The 20,086-nt window shown below is 42.1% G+C and overlaps 1 protein-coding gene across 4 annotated transcripts in view; it reads left to right on the top strand.

The window, feature by feature from the left end:
• col15a1b (collagen, type XV, alpha 1b) overlaps window positions 1-18,053 on the top strand; it is a 56,046-nt gene extending 37,993 nt beyond the window's left edge. For 3 of the 4 annotated variants that reach the window (XM_026149481.2, XM_026149479.2, XM_026149478.2), the window contains 27 exons: window positions 105-224; window positions 395-448; window positions 532-558; window positions 690-731; window positions 1,035-1,097; window positions 1,555-1,590; window positions 1,757-1,840; window positions 2,011-2,076; window positions 2,267-2,302; window positions 2,501-2,563; window positions 2,673-2,762; window positions 6,241-6,276; window positions 6,378-6,431; window positions 6,825-6,881; window positions 7,437-7,496; window positions 8,188-8,232; window positions 9,514-9,595; window positions 9,767-9,792; window positions 10,109-10,207; window positions 10,370-10,514; window positions 10,611-10,675; window positions 10,781-10,912; window positions 11,892-11,987; window positions 12,128-12,202; window positions 12,388-12,585; window positions 13,145-13,260; window positions 15,296-18,053. In XM_026149481.2, coding sequence (XP_026005266.2) covers window positions 105-224; window positions 395-448; window positions 532-558; window positions 690-731; window positions 1,035-1,097; window positions 1,555-1,590; window positions 1,757-1,840; window positions 2,011-2,076; window positions 2,267-2,302; window positions 2,501-2,563; window positions 2,673-2,762; window positions 6,241-6,276; window positions 6,378-6,431; window positions 6,825-6,881; window positions 7,437-7,496; window positions 8,188-8,232; window positions 9,514-9,595; window positions 9,767-9,792; window positions 10,109-10,207; window positions 10,370-10,514; window positions 10,611-10,675; window positions 10,781-10,912; window positions 11,892-11,987; window positions 12,128-12,202; window positions 12,388-12,585; window positions 13,145-13,260; window positions 15,296-15,518 — 2,190 coding nt within the window. In that variant the 3' untranslated portion in view covers window positions 15,519-18,053. The remainder of the gene's footprint in view (window positions 1-104; window positions 225-394; window positions 449-531; window positions 559-689; window positions 732-1,034; window positions 1,098-1,554; window positions 1,591-1,756; window positions 1,841-2,010; window positions 2,077-2,266; window positions 2,303-2,500; window positions 2,564-2,672; window positions 2,763-6,240; window positions 6,277-6,377; window positions 6,432-6,824; window positions 6,882-7,436; window positions 7,497-8,187; window positions 8,233-9,513; window positions 9,596-9,766; window positions 9,793-10,108; window positions 10,208-10,369; window positions 10,515-10,610; window positions 10,676-10,780; window positions 10,913-11,891; window positions 11,988-12,127; window positions 12,203-12,387; window positions 12,586-13,144; window positions 13,261-15,295) is intronic. The other variant, XM_026149480.2, reaches the window with a different exon arrangement.
• Window positions 18,054-20,086: the final 2,033 nt, after the last annotated feature.

Raw genomic sequence — 20,086 nt, 5'->3', positions numbered from 1 at the left:
CATACCTGTAAATGGCATCCTGTTCACATCGTTTGGTAGCCCACAAATAAATACATTTCCTGTTCTTGTTGTTACTAATGAAAGTCTCCTGTTTGTCTGAGAAGGGTGAAAGTGGGTCAACGGGTGTCCAAGGAATTCCAGGGCCTCAAGGGCCTATTGGTCCAGAAGGAAAGAGAGGCCTTCCAGGCCCACCAGGGCCTCCAGGAACCAAATTCTTTGCAGAGGTGACCCAACCCAGTTTATTAATCACCTGTCCTCCACATATCACTGCTACTATATAGCCTCATATAGATTAACGAGAGGAAAATGAGAATTGCAGTAGAAAACATTAAAAGGTTGTGTCTTTTTCATCACATTGAAGCTCAATAACTATAGACCGTGGCTTCGTTTTCAGGATATGGAGGGATCTGGCATGACTGATCAGATTACTGGAGTCAGAGGCCCACAGGTCAGTGTGAGGGGATATATGAGTTTATGTACAGTATATCTATTGATTCATATAAAGTAACGCATCCTTTTTGTTCTTTTAAGGGTCTACCTGGCCCTCCAGGACCACAGGTAATCTGTTTATGAATTTTCAACAAATTTACAGATAGCTACAATGACATGTTTAACAACTAATACTCGACATCTGGTTACTCTTTGAGTAGGGTGCTCTTACTGAACATACTTGTTTGTGTTTTCTGTAGGGTAAGGATGGAGCACCAGGAGCTCCAGGGCTCTCTGTCAAGGTAAATTCATTTTGGAATGACACAACTTATATGTTTCTGATATGCAGTATCAATTATCATCCACTTATTGTTTATATTTAGTGGCCAACAGGTTGTGTATTTTATGACCTAGTTGAGAACTATTGAGCTAAAGTGTTTTTGGTCATTGATGAAACAGCGTAGTTCATCTATGTGAACTTAACTTTCTCTAATCATTGGAATGCACGTTATATTTCACGTGAGCCACACATTACGTTAGAGTGAAATCACCATCACTCTTTGCAGCTTTTTTATTACCTCATTTTCTGATGTGTCTGATGGCAGGGTGAACCAGGAGAACCAGGACCAGAGGGTCTCCGGGGTCCTGCTGGACTACCAGGTCCTAGGGTAAGTAGCAGTGTTAGATGGCTGAGGTGGTTGGCAGTTCAAAAGTAGTTAGCAGCAAAAAAAACAAATACTGCACACTGCAAAAATGATACAGACAAGGCTCTAGTCTAAAATCTTCCAGAACAGGCACCTTGTCAAAATATTGCAAAAAGCTATGTTATATATCTATAATTAATTAATTTGCCAACATTTTAGGAAACATTTTTTACAGATAAAATGTCTGAATGGTCCATTCTCCTTGGTAACTAGCCTGGAGGACATGGTGTATGTTTTCCAACAACTCTCCCTCCACTCCCACTTTCATGAAGTGCTTGCTCACAGGGTGTCATCTGAGTGGCGGGGTATTATTGTAGCGTCACTGTTGTTGTGATTTATATAAATAAAATCGAATGCATTGAAATTAATTCGCACTATTCACTTATTCACTGTGCAACATTTTCTTCCTCTTTACAAACAGGGGGCCAAAGGAGAGAAAGGCGGTCCAGGACCCAAGGTAGGATCGGAAAAACTCTTTTATCCTAGATGTGATTTGTTGTTGTATCATTTTCATTTCATCTTTCTGTTTTGTTGCTTCCTCTCATGTCTTCCAAATACCATGTTTGTTTCTAAATGTCTGTTTTTGGTAAGGGACTAATGATTCTGCATTATGTGAATTGCAGGGTGAAAGAGGAGCTGATGGCCTCAGTATCCAAGGACCACCTGGGCCTCCTGGGGCTCCTGGACCTGTCATTAATGTACATGATGTACGCACAAACACACAACATGACATTTAATTGAATGAAGACTTAAGATGGAGGCAGACCAACAAACAACTGTGTGGTCGTAGTGGTAGCTGTGCAGACATGCTGCTTTTTCCATATCTCTGAATATACTAAAGGTGCCCTAATGTCATCATTATATCTTCTGTCTACAGCTGCTCTATAATGTCACAGAGGGTATCCTCAACGTCACAGAGATCAGAGGACCACCCGGGCCTACGGTGCGTAGCTTCAAGTGAACTACAGTGTGTTTTAGGTTCTTTGTTGTTCCGCTCCGTCGTGGAGTATGGATGAAGGGGGTCGTAAATGAACTGATATTAAGATTTTTGCTGCAGCTGCAGGTGTGTTTGGTGAGCTTTTGCTTATGTGTGTGCTTTTCTCTGCATGTGTGTGTGTGTCTGCATGCTGCAGGGTCCTGAGGGATTGCCTGGCAGAGCTGGATTTCCCGTAAGAACATTTTGCTACACCGCTTTTTGTCCCAAATGATTAAATTCAGGAAAACTGGATGTAAATATTTATGTGATTATTCTGGATTCTTTTTCTTTTGCTGTCTTTTGGCTAAATGGGGTAGGTACCAGAGAAATCTTTAAACACACGATTTCATTGCAACCTTTTCTTAATCTTCCAACTTTCATCTCTTCCTAGGGCCCCAGGGGACCAAAGGGAGACATAGGACCTACAGGTATCCAGGGCCCCGCAGGGCTTAAGGTAAGAACTGAATATGAAGATTCATAAAGCATGTTCATATACATTTCGATGCCTATGAAACAACCCTAAACACCTCTCCTCAACATAAACATACATTTAATTTTGACAGGGAGAGAAAGGAGAACCAGGGGTGACAATTGCTGCTGATGGATCTCTCCTGTCTGCACCAAGAGGCCCTCAAGGGCCCAAAGGCACAAAGGTAGCCAACAAGTGACCTTTTTACCCCTAAAAGACTTTCTATATATTTAGTTACTTTGTGGTGAAATACTTTAATGTATTTAATAATCTGTATCTAATGCTGGAGCCAAATAATGTTTGGTCCCTGTACTAGTTTAAGTGAATTCCTGTTTATGCAGTTCCTATGCAAGAAACATCTCCTGGATGCATTGGTACGCATGTATGTATCCTGGGGTCATCAGGTGTTTCGGGTCATCATACACCCGCGCCCAGGCGACCCAGCTGGGGGTGATCAGGCTCCGACTTGCATACCAATAGCTACCCGCGGATCAGCCCTTTTAATCCGCAGCCACCTTGTGGCTTTCTCTGCCGCTTCACTCACAGCCTGGATGGCCCTCTTCTTGGCTGCCTCAGCCACACCCACCTGATCGTGATCGTCCTACAAAGCCCCTTCATCCCACTTCTATGGGCTCATAGAATGTCTTCCAGCCTCTTCCCCTGCACTCCTGCACTAGTTCCTGGTACTTGGCACATTTCCTCTCATTGGCCTCCTCGATCCGCTCTTCCCATGGCACTGCGAGTTCCAGCATGATCAGATGTTTTGAGGCCTCAGAAGTGATGATCATGTCTGGCCAAAGGGATGTCTTTACTTAGAGAGGGGGGAAAGTCCAAGTTTACCAGCTTGTCTATAAGAATGTCTGGGATGATGGTATTGAAGGCGGAGCGGAAATTAATGAAGAGCATCCTTACTGATGTCCCAGGATTCTCCAGGTGATGCAGAGTGGAGTGGAGGGCGGTGGAAATTGCATCCTCTGTGGATCTATTTGCCTTATAGGCAAACTGGTGGGGGCGAAGCTGGGTGGGAGGCAGTCCTTTATGTGTTTTAGGACCAGCTTCTCGAAGCACTTTGCAACCACTGGAGTCAGTGCGATGAGTCTGTAGTCACTGAGGCTACTGATGGTGGTGGACTTGGGGACTGGGACTATTGTTGATGATCTCAGGCAGTGAGGGACAGAGGCATGTGTCAGGGAGAGGTTGAATAGTCTGGTGAACACAGGAGCCAGCTGGTCGGCGCAGGCTTTGAGCACTCTAACACGTCGGGGCCAGCAGCTTTCCTCTGCTCTGAGCACATTGCGGACCTGATGTTGTTGGAGGCTAAATGTGTGGGGGCTGTGCTCAGAGGACGCTGTGGGCAGGGTGGGTGCATGGTGGGGGTGAATAGTCCAGTTTTGCTGCTCTGATGCCTTTTTTAAGGTCTGCTCTTGCTCTGCTGTACATGTCCTGGTCCCCAGATGTGTATGCAGAGTACAACAGTGCCTGAACCTTGCTTGTCATCCAGGGTTTACGGTTGGGGTAGACCCGGACCAGCTTTTCCGTGGTGACAGTGTCCATGCAGTGTTTGATGTAACCCAGCACTGCGGTTGCGTGAGTCTCTAGGTCATCCTGTTCAAAGACACTCCACTCTGTGAGAGCAAAACAGTCCTGCAATTGAGCGAGAGCTTCCTCAGAAATGGTGTTAATGGTTCTGTTGGTGGGCTTTGTCCTTCTCCTGAGTGGTGTGTATGCCGGGACAACGAGTAGGGAGAGGTGGTGGGACATGCTCGGGTGGGGGAGGGGAACACATCTGTAGGCTTAATATTTGAGTAAACATGATCCAGGGTGTTATTTCCACTCGTAGGGCATTTCACATGTTGTACAAATTTAGGCAGCACAGTTCTTAAGCATGCTCTGTTGAAATCCCCTGCAATGATGTGTACTCCCTCTGGGTATGTCCGTTGCTGTTCGGAGATCATGTCGTGCAGGTGTGCAAGGGCTGAGCTAGCATTAGCGTCTGGTGGTATGTAGACTGCTGTTATTAGCACTGCAGGCAGTTCTCTGGGCAAGTAGAAAGGTCTGCACATGACAGACATTGCCTCTATGTCCGGGGAGCAGACTGTGGCGATGATCTTGGTGTTCGTGCACCAGTTGTTATGTGTGTAAATGCACAAACCTCCTCCTCTGCTTTTCCCCGCTGTAGACTTTCTGTCGCTCCGGTGCATTGTGCGGCCTGCTAGCTGCATTGAGGTGTCAGGAATTCCCTCTTGTAGCCATGTCTCCATGAGGACCAGGATGTCGCAGACGATTGGCTGTGCGGCGAGAAGTGGGTTCAGTTCGTCTATTTTGTTGACGACCGAACGTGCATTGGTCAGGAAGATGCTCGGGAGCAGTGGTTTGAAAGGCTGCTTCTTTAGCCTGGCTAGCAGGCCCAACCGGCATCCCCGCTTTTGTTTGCGTTCCTTCCGCCGCCTGCGTTTCTTGGCAGAGCCGATAACAATCCACGGAGCGCCCGATGTTCTCGCTATCTCCGGGGGGATGTTGTGCATCCTCTGATAATCACTGGTAATGGGGATCTGGCTGTTATATCCGATCTTGCATGATTCCAGATGGTTGTAGGAAAATTTGGCTTTACAATAAGAAAAACAAAAGAAGAAGAAAAAGAGGAGAAACGAAAAAGAAAGGCACTTAAGTGGAGAGCATAGAGCCGCTGCATCTGTGCGCGCCGGCATCTTGTCCTATGTGCTGGAGGAACTTTAGCTGTTTACCCAGGTCAGCCCGTAGCTGCCAATCAGAGGCTGTGTTGAGGAGGCCGGTTGTTAACCGTGGACATGCCTGGGATTTCTCTCCAGCCTTAATGAAAGAGATTGCCTTCTTCGGAGCGTGATGGTGCTTGCTGGTGTTGATTGCTGAGGCAATCTGCTCAGCAACTACTCTGAGCACCTGGTCAATGATACCAAACATTAGCCAGGGCCGTCGGGCTGCTGCTGAGGAGGTGTTCTAGGGTGCCTCTTCCAGACCACAGGGGACAGGCAGATGTCTTGCTCTTCCCCCACACAAGGAGGTTTACTGGGCTTGGCAGGGTGTCGTATACTGCCTGCATGAGGAATCAGACACGGTGGAAGTCCGCCTGAATGATGTTTGCTCAGGTGACCTTGCACTGCAAGGTACTGTCTCACCTTGTCCACGCTCCCTGCCGCCTGAGTCCTACGGCCCTGCTTACTCGCTCATCCTCCTCACCTGCACGGACCTCTTCCTGGAGTAGCTGGTGTCTCTCCTTTCCTGTGCCTTCGGAAGTACCCCAAGCCTGTTCTCCCTGTTGCTAAGACCCCCACCAGTGTCTTCTGTCTTATACGTGACTCTGCCACTTCAACTGCCTTCTCTGCCTTCCACTTTCCTTAAATGAACTATTAACATAGAATACTAACCTCGGTCCCTAAATAATGCAAGTCCTAGTTTTTGTTAACAAGGGTGCCATGAAGGTTGAAACTGAAATTTGCTCAAGGTATAAATAGGTCTAAGTGCTTTTAAGGACCTTTCATGGGTTTTTTAATGAAAAAGAATGACCTAGAATAACATCTTTGTTATTTTATAGAAAGAACTAGTCTGAAACTATGAAAGCAACCCACCGCTGTCATTACTTCCACCTATGTAATTCTCACATTTTGCTGCTTTACTGTGCACAGGGTGACCATGGCTTCCCAGGACCTACTGGACTTACGGTGAGTTTTATGAGAACATCACAGTAAGGAAATTTCTGCTACACATTCATCCTTTATGTATGTTATTACACTGAATATAAGTGTGTGTTTGTTTATTCCAGGGTCCAATAGGACCTCCTGGACAAAAAGGAGAATATGGTTTCCCCGGGCGACCAGTGAGTCATTTTGCATGTTTGATTATTAAGATATGAACGCCTCATCTATAGGTTAAAAGTGTTCTGAACTTGCACATGAAAGTCAAGGGAAACACAGAACCACTGAGTGGAATATACTTGTCAGTGATTAGCAGAACAATGTGTCATGTTTTTCAGCATACTGATTTTTTCCCTAACTAGTCATAATGGGAAATGACAAGCTGCTTGGTGGTTTTCTCCTTTCGATTCACTTTTAAATATAAGAACTACATTCATAACGCTCTTGTTTCTGTGCCTTCAAACACTTTTCTCCCTATCATGCATGCACTCACAGTCCAATGGATTCTGTTCAGTGTTTGGGAAAACCTCTTGAGCCAAAAGTACTGAAGCTTTTCCGTTCTTCCCTCTATGTAGGGGCGACCTGGTATCCCAGGGAGGAAAGGTGACAGAGGAGATTCTGTTGGCCCACCGGTAAGAGAATTAAGGCATGAAGGGATTGCAGAGAGAGAGAGCATTATTTTACACTTAAATCATCCATGAGTAGTATACTGTTGCATTTTATCATCATATCATGAATCATTCTTCAGCCAGTTATTTTACAGCTAGTACATCTGACTATAGTGTGTGGCACAACTGTTGAAACTTCCCAATGTAATCATTGTAATCATAGCGCACATCTCAGCAGCAAAACCCCAGCGCCAAACCCAACAATATGACCCCCTATGAGCAAGCACTTTGGCAACAGCGGGAAGGAAAAACTCCCTTTTAAGAGGAAGCAGCAGGCTGGAGGAGCTTCAATAAATGCCATATATGAAACTGATCTGATGTGTCGAAGTTGATGTCGTGGCCCGTCTAAATTAATCCTCAATATACATTCACACACCAAGACTCAGACATAAGCACAGACACTGGCAGGCCATTTTTGACATCATTGTAATCATTTTTTTTGAATAGTCATTGCCATTCTTGTATGTGTGTTTGTAGCGACATCATATTTGTTACAAATAGTTTTATTCTCTGTCTCAGGGACCTCCAGGTCCTCCCGGCCCACCTGGACTTCCAGGAAGAATTATTGGTCTGAATGGAGTAAGTATGACTCAGAGAAGCAAAACATCAGTCACTAGCATATTTACTGGCCAGTTTATAAGGCAGTTGCACTTCCTATATTAATTCCATCTCAAACTCCAGAGAATAGGTGGGGAGTGTCAACATCAGCAAGGACCTGGTTCTGAATGATGACTGATCATTTGTGTCCCTGTGTTACTGTTCTCACATCTCACACATGTGCAAAGCAGACAGGGACAGCATAGAGAGTGCACGATGACATCAGCGGACAGCAAAAGTATTAGTTCTGATTAGGTTCAAGTCTTTTTATGAATAATACCAGTTTATATAACCAGCAAGAACTGACAATATTGCAAACCAGAACTACCAAATCTTACATGGTTTTTGCCTCAATTCATAATTCAGGATTTACTCACTGGTTTTAACTCACCACCTTAGAGTACCTTAAAAATATGTCTGGCTGAATTTTCCTGACTAGTTACGAGTTTTATCCTGCTTGTTGAAGAGTGTTGACATTTTTAATAAATGCTGCCAAAATGTCAGTAAGTTATAAGCAGCCGATTGTCTCTCTGTATAAACTTTTATACATAAAAAGTGGTAAACGTGGAAAAACATGACTAATGCTCGTGTGCAGGTTATGATCGTGACTCATTTAACATGGTGGGTGATTGACTTGTAGTCTGATTCCGCTGCTCTTCTTTGAATCTTAAAGACAGTGTTCCCGGTGCGCCCCAGACCGCATTGCAAAATGGGACGAGTAAGTCTGAGTCTGACCATCTGATTGGTTCATTTCAGTTGGAAGTTGGTGGTTCTGTTGGTGTGAGGGTGTCACAGCATGGCAGCTCTCTGGTGTGGGCCTCAACCCATTCCCCATTTCCTCTCCGTGTTTTTCTTCCCTTCATTTTGTCCTTCTTTGCTCTCCTAATGGTTTTTGAAAAGGCAACATGAATGTGGAGCTGGCCCTAATTCCTCTGGCTTTAACATGTGGTTGTTTTGTATTCTGTATATGATTCATAACTAGATTACCAAAAGCTCAACATTTTCTTCAAATTACCCAAAGACCAATTCATATATTTTGGTACCATCAGTACCTCTTACTTCACTTATACTTCAATCCAATCTTTCCACTCAGTACAAACACTGATATGCCAGATGTTAAAGGGGGGCGGGGTCTAAATTCTGCTTGCCTTCTCTGTTTCTTCCCCTAATCATCGTCTCAGGAAGAGGATGCTGTGTAAACCTTTGAAAAGAAGAAGGAAACAGACATCCTTTTACTGCATGTAGATCAGAATTGGTTCAATCAATTGGAGAAAAAAAACAGTCTGTGTGGAGGTGGTCACTTCTATTTTTAACAACCTTTTTCTTATTGTAATGAAATAATGATAAACCCATCTCTGATCTACGTGTTCTCAGATAAACATGGTTCGTGACCTTCAGTACCTTCTGTCGTGGTGCTGAGTGTTTGGTTTGGTTGAGCCTTCTCTTAGAAGTGACACCATGTGGAGACATGGTGTGCTGAAAACACCACGATGACTGCTTGGCTAAACTTACTTGGAATTAAAAATGTTTTTTAGGTAGTTAATGAAGTGCAGTAACAGGACATTCTCTGTGCAAATGGCCTCTCTGCCATCTGTCAGAGGGCTTTGGGAGGTCTTCAAGTCGACTTTTGTTAAAAGTCATCCTTCAATGAAAAGCTTGAATCCACCATAATTTTTTCATCAGCCTTTTATAACACGTTGCTTGCTTGAACCTTAATCCTACATTTTAACCCAGGATGAGTGCTGCAGTCTGTAGCATGCATCCCTTGTATTTAACAGGTGTTTATGTAATCCTGACAATAATTTTTAGCTTTGATCTGCTTGTCTTTTTTACAATAATCCATTGTTTTTACCATAGTCTCTGATTGTGACTTTTGACTTTGCAAATTAACTTTCTGATGTTCACTTGTTTGTTCTGTTGTGTAACCCGACTGTAAATGTGTATAAGGGCCAGCTTCCCAACACAAATGTTATCTCAATGACGATGTATTTGTGCATAGGAGTCAATGACAAGGGGACATTCAGCTGGACCTAAAGGAGACAAAGGAGATGAGGGATTACCTGGGGAGCCAGGAACTCCTGGTGAGATCTTAAGATGACAGGATAGTGGACAGTGGTGGAAGTTCATTTTAAATATGGTCAATGTATCATGAGGCCAAAGTATATGGAAGTTCTGTCTATCAGCTGACAGTTCACACCACATGTTCTGCTGCTTGCTTTGTGTGATTTGATATGTGTAATTTTTCTTCTTAGGGCTCACATTTCCAGATGGAAATGTGGTGAGTACTCACGTACAACACATAATACACAGTCGTGGTAAAAAAAAAAAGTACATCTGCTTGGTTTTGCGTATCAGGACAAATTATTAAAATAATCTAGGAAGTAATAACTTTTCAAAGTACGGTAGTTTAAATGTATAACTTCTCAGATGTAACAACTTTAAACTATAAAACCAAGCTAACGCACAAACAAAACATTAAAACTGACAAACTGGCACTTGTTAAGCATTTAAGACTGAAATATGTGCTAATACACTAGAAATGCACCTTGACGGTGGCAGAGTGGTGAATCCTGAGTACTCTTTTGATCTCTCAGGGGACTAAAGGTGATCAGGGATACAAAGGTCAGAAGGGAGAAAAAGGGGATGCGGGCCTGCCTGGTCCTCTGGGGATCCCAGGGAGGTCAGGCCTTGTGGTAAGTTAAGCTATGTGGTAAAAATACTATTCTAGAACAGGAGGTTATTTAAAAAAATATTTTAAAATGATTATTTGTAAAAGCTGATCCGGCTTCTGGCCAAAGCTGTGCAAATTATACCACTCTTTTACAATGAATTGAATTCTTCTGTTGTTTCTCTAGGGTCCGAAAGGCGAATCCATTGTTGGTCCAATGGGTCCTACTGGTTCTCCTGGTCAGCCTGGACCTCCAGGATTTGGACGGTCTGGACCTCAAGGTCCACCTGGCCCTCCTGGGCCCCCAGGACCACCCCCTCCATACGGATCAAGTATGTGTGTCTATAAAGTTAAAACAAGTACCAAGTCACAGCCTGTACTACATGTGTATTGATTTTATGAGTTTAAAGTAATTGTGTTGTCATCAGCTGTCAGTGTCCCCGGCCCTCCCGGTCCTCCTGGTCCACCAGGCTCTCCAGGATATGCAAACTTTGTAAGAAACTGCTGAGGTGTAACCATACTTGGAATAAATGGAGAATCAAATGATTTGCTAACATTTTAAAGTGTCATCACTGATGCTCTGATGGTTTGTGTTCAGGTTACCAGCTATAAGACAGTCCACGCCCTCACCCAAGAGGCACACCATGCTGCTGAAGGTACCTTGGCATATGTGTCTGAAAGGGGAGGCGAGCTGTACATCAGAGCACGCAATGGTTGGCACAAGATCCAGGTGTGTAGGACGAGACCAGAAAGATTCAATATCTTTCAGGATATAATATCCTCTATAAGATCATCGTCCGCTGCATCTTCCTGTGAAGCTTCTACTTTCAAATCACTGTCCAAAAGAATTGATTTGTCCTCTTGTACTGTAGAGTTTCACCACACGTCTCAAACATGTGCAAACAGCAACATTATAGTCTCCTTCAAACTGCTTTTAGCGGTATAGCATAGAGCAGGGTTGTCCAACACCAGTCCTCGAGAGCTACTGTCCTGCAGCTTTTAGACGCATCCTTGTTCCGACACACCTGAATCAAATGAATGGCTTGTTATCAGGCCTTTGCCAAACTTGATGGCTGCTGAAGAGGTAATCAAACCATTTGATTGAGCTGTGTTGGAGTAGGGATGCATCGAAGAGCCGCAGGACAGTAGCTCTCGAGGACTGGTGTTGGACACCCCTGGCCTAGAGTTTCCAAACCTGAAGGAGACATTTTATGCCAAGAATGCGAACAGAAAGTACCTAATGGTTCCTCTGGATTACCGTCAGCCAGAGATGATGGGCATCACTTATCAACTTTGACCCAAGATGCTTCAATTGTGTGTGTTCAGTATTACATATATGTGTTTTGTTTTGATTATTCAAGTAATGTATTATTTTGTAAGCTTGTCTTGTGTTTTCACTTGTCTGTTATTTGTTCCGATTATTTGCTCAAATATTTATTGAAAGGACTTTGCAATAATTTATTTAAATGAATAACTGAAGTGCTATGTGCAAAAATGCTGGACTGGACATCATTTTATATCAAACACTATATAAAATACAAATATTACTGTATTCTTCTCTTTGGATTTTGCCAGTGTGTCCTATTAATGCTGGTGGTAGTTTGTGTCTCACTGACATCAAGAGTAAACTGCAGTGTGTGTGTGTGTGTGTGTGTGTGTGTGTGTGTGTGTGTGTGTGTGTGTGTGTGTGTGTGTGTGTTCTGTGTCAGCTCGGAGAGTTAATCCATTATGAACCTTCATCAGACACATCTCAGTCCCTCAGCAGACCCGGAGAATGGAGTAGAGCCCATAGGATGCACAGCCAGGTCCAAACACCAATGCGCACACACTGGAACCTCACTGAACAGAACTTTGAAAGCAACTTAAAAAAAAAATTAATTCAAAGTTGTTGTTTTTTTGTTTTTGTTTTTTAAAAACACACTTATCCAACTTTTTTGTTGAACAGGAGCTGCAGGAGGGAAGCAGAGGATACCAGCACAGTTATAACCTGCTACCACAGCATTTCAATGCAGTCTCTGGGGTGAGTCCAAACACATATTAGGCATACTCATCACAAATGAAGCCCAATTCCAAACCCAGAGGGTGAAAATGAATTGGCTCACTGGAGGCCTTTCAGATTTTATATTTCATCTGTAATGAAGAGCACATCAGGTATGACTGAGAATACTTTCTCTAATCTTTGTGCTCCATTTCTCTTTCGTCTAGCTTCATCTCGTAGCACTGAACGCCCCGCTCAAAGGAGATATGCGTGGCATCCGCGGAGCAGACTTCCAGTGTTACCAACAGGCACGCGCCGTGGGGCTCACCTCCACATACAGAGCCTTCCTGTCATCACACCTTCAGGACCTGGCAACCATTGTCAGAAAGGCTGACCGCAATGACATGCCCGTGGTTAATCTGAGGGTGAGCAGGTTTCATAGCACTACACAATACATGATGCAACACTTGGCTTTCTTTTCCAGCAGGAATATTTTCAGTATCAAATAAAATAGAGAGTAAAAGCGAGTGGCACATTTAAAAGATAGAAAACAAAAAAATATGTCTTGTAAGTAGTGTAAGAAGAGAAATTTAAGATACTCTATAATACAACCTGCAAACCCCTAGTAACACTGTGAAACAACATTGTAAGAAGGGGAAGTTAGTATGCTCTACAGGACATACTATAATAACAGTTGTGATAACCTAAGAAGGGGAAGTATTGTTCCTTCCTTGTTCCACTGCACCTACATCTTTAGTAGTAGTATTTTTAGGTATCAGAAATTAGACCCAAATTCAAAGGAATTACACGGATATCAAACCTTAACCCTGAGTGCATTATGTGGTTTTCTTCAAACAAAGAACAGATTATTCCACAAAGTAGAAGTGATATATTTTCTGGGGTTTTGTTTTTCTCATTTAAAACACATTATTTTTAACAGTTGGCATCTTCTTAAGCAAGTTTTTCCCCCTGTCCTGCCCTCAGGGTCAAGTGTTGTTCAATAGTTGGATGTCCATCTTCTCTGGGAATGGAGGCGTGTTTGATCCGTCCACACCCATCTTCTCCTTTGATGGACGCAATATAATGAGTGACTCGGCTTGGTAAGTGGGTGGGGGAAAGTACGTGTAGCAAAGGAATGAAAAATGATGCCATTTGCCAAAAATGATTAATTTAGGAGTTCCAGTTGGGCTAAAATGCTGAATAGAACGATTTTTATGATGTACAGGCCATAAATTTCATGTTCATGTGGACAGCAGCTCTCACTCAGATGAACAGTGGTACTGGCAAATGCATTTACGAGCACTTTTTAAGCATTTATGAGAACATGATGGAAGATGGAGAGTTTTTTTGTTGTCTTTTATTGAGAGTGAAAAAACAGTTTTCTCAGTCAGTTGGCAAATTGATCAGAAATACCAAAATCCTGCTCCATTCCTCAACTCACAGAAGGTTCTGGTGATATATAGCTTCTTTGTCAGCCTGCATAAATTCTCCTGTTTGTGCTGCGGGGGGTCAGTTATGAAAAGGTAATAAAGCCAGATAAACTTTGGTTGAACTGGACTATTGATGAATAAAGTCATCAATAGTCACATCCATCTCTCATATATAGTCACAGGCATTTTTAATTAAAGGTACAGTCAGGCGTTTGAGTTTGTTCTGTCTTCAAACAAATGACTCCATTCTCATAAACTTAGAAATAATCCGCAAAAAACACATAGTGGGTTTGTAAAAGCAGCCATGTTGCCCCATCTCCATAAACACAACGGCCACGATGGACATTGCCATTACACCTGATTGTGTTTTATGTATGTGATTAGTGACCAGCCACATATGTAGTATGCCAGTCAAGAGGAAAGAACTGATAGACATTCGGGTTTCATAAAGGCAAATTTGAATTGCTTATTTACACCCAATATTTTCAGAATTACTTAGACAGCTGACCCTCCTGCCTTCAGGCAGCTGCAAAGAACCAGCTAAACACCCAGTTATGAATGTTATGAAGAATGTTAGCCTCGAATGTCCTAAAAATCAGCGCCCCCGATAAACAGTTTGGTTACATTTTCACATCAAATACGGGCTTATTCAATAAGTGTCAGAGGCCAACAGTGTTAGAGCCACTTAAAGGAAAGTTTCACTAATGTTAACTCACAGCAGCTAACAGCAGCTAACAGCAGCTAACAGCAGCTAACTCATCTCAGTTTCCCCGTCATTGGTCAGAAATGAGCTTGCATCAGACTCCTCTGAGTTTTATAGCCTCCTTCAGCCTAAATAGTCATGGATGTTTCTCAACCAGCATTGACAGCTGAGGTAAACACTCTAAATTTTATGCTTTTGGCTGACTTTGTCCTACAGTAGCCACCATAGCTAGGATTATGCACTTGAATTGAGAAGGGTAAAAAAGAAGAAGTCATTTGACTGCAATCTACTGACATCTAGTGGTGAGATTTTTCACACTTTAACAAGCGTTCTTAAACCAATAAACTCAGGCCGCAGTGAGCAGACTTCATGAATTCATAAACCAAAGAAATATTTTTTTTTTCCTACTGTCACTAATCTGTGCCAGTGTATGCCATGCGATGAACTAAGAAGCACAGAAAAGCAAAGGCATGTGTTGCATTAGCCTGACAGTTTTATCAATCAGCTAAGAGTGATATTCAAAATTATAGTTTTAGTTGTAGAGTTAGGAGCTCATAAGGAGTAACTCTCGGATTCAGTTTGGTCCTAATAACACACGAATGGGAAGCTTCTTACCTCAAGGCACCAGGAGATGATGCACCTGTCTAATTTTAGATAATGAGGAGACAGGAGTAGCAAAAAGTTGAACTGTTGTATAACAGTGCATCTTAAAGCACAAAGAAAACATTAACTAAAGCTGCCCAGTAAGTTCAATATTTCCTTGTAAAGAAGAATACTGGTCAGTCTTCCAGCTGGACAGGCAAAACCATGTGGAGAACTCAGACACAAGAATGTGCAAACTTCACACACACAGGCTCTTTCTGCTGTGAACTGCCTTCAAAGAAGTAGCTGCAGTCGACCTCAATGCCCTTGTCTTCCATTTGTCCGTCTTTACCTAAACTGCTATAGCACAGGGACGGTCTGTGTAAAATCCACACCAAGTCTCTCTCCGTTTTCCCATAGGCCAGAGAAGCTGGTTTGGCATGGCTCCAGCACCACGGGCATCCGCCTGACCACTAACTACTGCGAGGCCTGGAGGACAGCGGACATGGCGGTGACGGGTCAGGTTGCCCTGCTGCAGACGGGACGACTGTTAGGGCAGCACGTGCGCGCCTGCTCCAACCACTATGTAGTGCTGTGTATAGAAAACACATATGTGGGCAACATGCATCAAAGGAGGAACTGAGCAAACAAACACACACACATAAACACATGCAGGCATGATCTAAGTAGAAGATGTGACACATGAATGGGAAACACATGCGGGCACATAATGATGTACTTCAGCTCCCACATGCAAACATACCGAGAAACACTCCCACACTAACATGCATTCACATTTAAAGAGGACTTATCATACTCATTTCCAGCTCCATATTTTTATTTTTGGACTGTGCTAGAGTAACTTCACAATCCAAAGTAATCCTTATTTATCTTATACTGAGGAAGCACTTCAGTGCAGCCACGCCCCTTCTAAGAAGTTTCTTCTGATTGGCTGCCACTCATAAACACCGAATTCAGAATTCAGTAGCAGGTGGGCGGGACTTTTACACTCACAGTCTGAACTGCGATATGACGAGATCCTCTCAAATTCATTAAAAGGCCCAGAGACTGAACCTTTGGCCTCATTATTTGGTCATCCTTGTAACACTGTAACAACAAAAATATGATAGAATTAGGCTTAAAAATAAGACAAAAAAGGAAGAGCAGTAGGTCCTCTTTAAGTTTTCTTTGTATTGGTTTCATGTTTAGTTCCCACTCGAAGCCGGATTTAAGCCTGCGGGTCTTACATGTCTGTCCGTGTCTAGATTTTTCTTAGCCGTCTGCATCAAACAGGCTACAGTTACCATGCATAAATTTGTCTGCAAGACCAAGTGAGAATGAAGGGCTTCAAATTAAAATGAGGTCATAATCATATATGTACTTTATTGGAGATTAAAAAAAACGTGTCAGTATTTTTTTAAACAGCAGGGGCTGTCAATTCAAATATTAGTCATATTGAAACCGTGCTTTCATTGTGAGCTACGTCTGATGCTTTTAGTGAGCCTGTGCGTCAGCAGCAGGGCAGTGTATGCCACAGTGAGTCAAAATGAACCAATGTGTGTTTGAGTTCACTGGTACCAAAGTTTCCCAAACACATTTGAAGCATGTGGAAACAGCTGTACACACGTCTTAGACTTTAGTCACTAACTAATGACTGACGTGTCACCAGAAAATGGCACGAGTGTTAATTTCTTACATCCGGGGATGAATGACGGATGAATGGGGGATTTGGCAAGCAGGGGAAAAACACTCAACAGACACTTCATTAGATATACTGGTTAAACTAGTCATCAATCTCATGGCATTAACTGTAGACATGGTCAACTGGACTTGAAGTTTAAAACAAACACCAAAATGTGGAAGAAAGGTGAAAAAAGAAAGAAAGGTTTAAGTCTGAATGTGGCACGGTTGTTGGTATTCCAGAAACTGCTGATCTACTGGATTTTCAGGGTTTATGGAAAATTATGATAGGTAGACACCAGTAACTCAAATAGCTATTTGTTACAAACAAAGGATGTAGAAGAGCATCTCTGAACACATGACATTAAAGCAGATTGGCTACAGCAGCAGAAGACCACACCCTCTGCTACTCCTATTGGCTAAGAACAGGAATCTGAGGCTACAGGTCACACAGGCTCACAGTAGAAGGCTGGAAAAACCTTGCCTTGTCTGATGAGTTTTGATTTCTGCTTCAACATTCAGGTGATAGGGTCACAGGTAATCTCAAACTGATTCTTGAACATGACTATGAGTTCACCTGATCCCAATCTGGTAGAGCACCTTAGAAATGTAGAATGGGAGATTCACATCATGGAAATTTGCAGCAGCTCTGCAAAGCAGGGTCCAAACTTGTATTGGCCAAGTGTAACTAACGACGTGGATTTGTTTTCCTTTTGGTCAACTGACTTCCACTGCTGCTGGGACTGAGGTTTACAGCTCTATGAGGATTTAGCTGACAGCACTCTATGATATATAAAAGCAGTGATACTAACAAGGACAATCCTTTTTAAATTCGTCCTTGATCTGTCACAGTGTAGCCTGTCGGATAGCCTTTGTCCTTGTGTTTTCTTCCTTTTTTTAACATTACATTTTAATCTGATATTGAAAACATTAATCTTTTTTTTAAAGCATGATAAGACTACAACAATAAAAAAGTACAGGTGATACTGAAGGCTTCAGCATAGGCTAACTGCACTATGATGCCCCCTGCTGTAAAACCACCAGTTTTGTTTACACCATTTTTTTTCCAAAGCTTAGTCCTACAAATTCAATTTCTTTTGTTCTGCGTCCTTTAATAAAAGTTCACCATTAACACATCTCTTTTGAAGTAACAATATTAGAGTGGACATCAACATTAATATGTACTGTAGCAGGACCTAGCGTGAAAACAGTCAGCTCACATTCAGATTTGGTTGTGTGAGGTTGGAACATGTATGTATATAAATATATATATGTATGTGTGTTGTTCAGGTGTTGTTTATTTTTTACTCTGTAGGTTTTGTATGAAGCACACTAAAAGACAGAAGGCCTCCTCCCACCGCGCTTTCACTGAGGCGTAGCTTGTTTTTCTGTTGTCTGACTTTAATGTCTCTGTTCAAACAAAACTTGAGGTTCTGAGGAAAAAACTGACGGTTTGTACTGACTGACTGGTGCTCACTGAATAAAATGTCACGTGGTGGTTTTTTTGCTTTTTTTTTTTATAAGTTGTGGCTCATTTATGTCCTCCAACATGTGTTCAACAAAATCATCAAATGTCATGCAGAAGAACCAACGAGAACATTGGTAAGCTAGCAAAAAAAACAGCTTTTTATGTAAACTGCTGCATTGTCATTTAGCTTTGAAGAAGTGCATTTTATATTCGGAATCGTACATTTAACCAATTTCTTTCCCCCACAGTTAGCAGTTTGCAGATGCATCACGTATCAGTAGTAGTTCTCAATGAGAGGCTAAAACATGTTGTAACAGTTACAGTAATTAGTAATCAGGAATTTTTAAAATGTTAGCTAATATTACCCTATTAGTCAACATTGTTAGCTAACATTGTTAGCTAATAGGTTAATGGGTCACACCAGTTCAAAAGGCTTGTTGCAGCAAAGCCCCTGAAAGCACCAGACTTGTGTGAATATGAATTCATATTTAATCTTTCATTTATATGAAGTTTAGACAAGTGGATGTGCAATTTTTTCTTTTTTGCTAGGAAAACAGGAAATGGGCACAGAAATGTACTAAATCATCCAAATGTACATCGAAATAACGCAAAGGTAGAGCTTGTGAACACAAGCAGCGCAGCCTGATCTCTCTTAGGCAAGCTTTCTTGTCATTTCAGAAATAGTTCTGTGTTTTGAAGGACATACTGAAGATCTTTGGATGTTGGCTGACTTTAGTTGGGTTTTCTCTTAGAACCTTGAACTCTGGGTTCTACCCAGCAGTGTGTTTGGGATAACTGTCATGTTGGATCAAAATCTGACTGTATTTTCAGTGTTTATAGTTCCATCAGTTTTAGCAAGATCCCCAGCTCCAAATCATGGTATAGCCTCCACCATGTTTTACAGATGGTTCTACAGTCACAGTTGTACCTCTCTCCTAACCACCTCCACAAAGATCCACCAAAAATTTCAAATCTGGATTAATCACTTCATAAGACATGTTGCCACTTCTTTTCAGTCAAACTTTGGTCTAATTTGACATACCACAGGCTCTTCTCTCGGATCTCTTCCCTGTTACCTTTAAAGGTACAGTTAGCTATTTTTTGAGATTATATAATAATAAATAATATCATCATCATAAATATATACTATTAGAGTAATTTTACCATTTCACTGTCTGTAACTGTAAAAAAATTTTTAAACAAACTTTAATTTTAGGTTTATGAGAATTCATCTACTAACATACATAACATTGCCAAAGATAGAGGAGAAAAAAAAAGCTTGTAGGCGTTTGTGTGCCATGGAGGCAAATTTTAATTTGTGCCAACACTTTCAGAAAGAAGATATGAGGGAGCATAGCTATGTTTTATCTTCGGAGGTCTCCTTCACCAAAGAGGTGAAAACATGAAGGAAAGAAACAACCTGACCGACATTTTAATAAAACACCATCTCATCCCTCCTCACCTCAACAGTCAACTCCAGAAGTAAAGTTGGGGCTCTAACACAATGTTTCTCTATTCCCAATATTTCACAATTACTTAATGTTAGTAGTAGCGATAGGAATCAACAAAGTACAAATACTTTGTTACTGTACTTAAGTGGATCTGTAGCTTATTTTCTGACAACTTTTTACTTTTACTCTGTAAATTTTTCTGAAAATAGTTGTACTTTTTACTCCTTACATTTTCAAAACAGGCTTATTACGTTAGTTTCAACGGTATTATTTATAGCATTCATACTTTGTCCATAAGTTGTGGTGGCCTGTCATCAGCTTCTAGCTGGCGCTAAAGAAGAGGAGCGAGCGTAAGGGGAATAACATTTTTTTAACCAACAAGTAATTTCAAATGCAACGTTTCTGTCCACACAGACAGTTTGTACAGTCTGTTATTCAAATGTTGCATAAAAATACTTCACAGAATTTTACCTTTATACTGTCTAGAATAAAGACATACAGCCTTCTCCAGGGTAAACAGACCAGTTTCTTACCTGGCATGCTGACTGTTTGCTGAGGTAAACATACTCAGTTTTTAAAGTGATTTTTTCTGGGGGGGAGGGGGGGGGGGGA

Source organism: Astatotilapia calliptera, chromosome 18 (genome assembly GCF_964374335.1).
Source record: "Astatotilapia calliptera chromosome 18, fAstCal68.1, whole genome shotgun sequence".
Lineage (NCBI taxonomy): Eukaryota > Metazoa > Chordata > Actinopteri > Cichliformes > Cichlidae > Astatotilapia > Astatotilapia calliptera.
The sequence above is the reverse complement of the archived record's forward strand: the minus strand, read 5'-3'. Positions and strand labels throughout refer to the sequence as shown.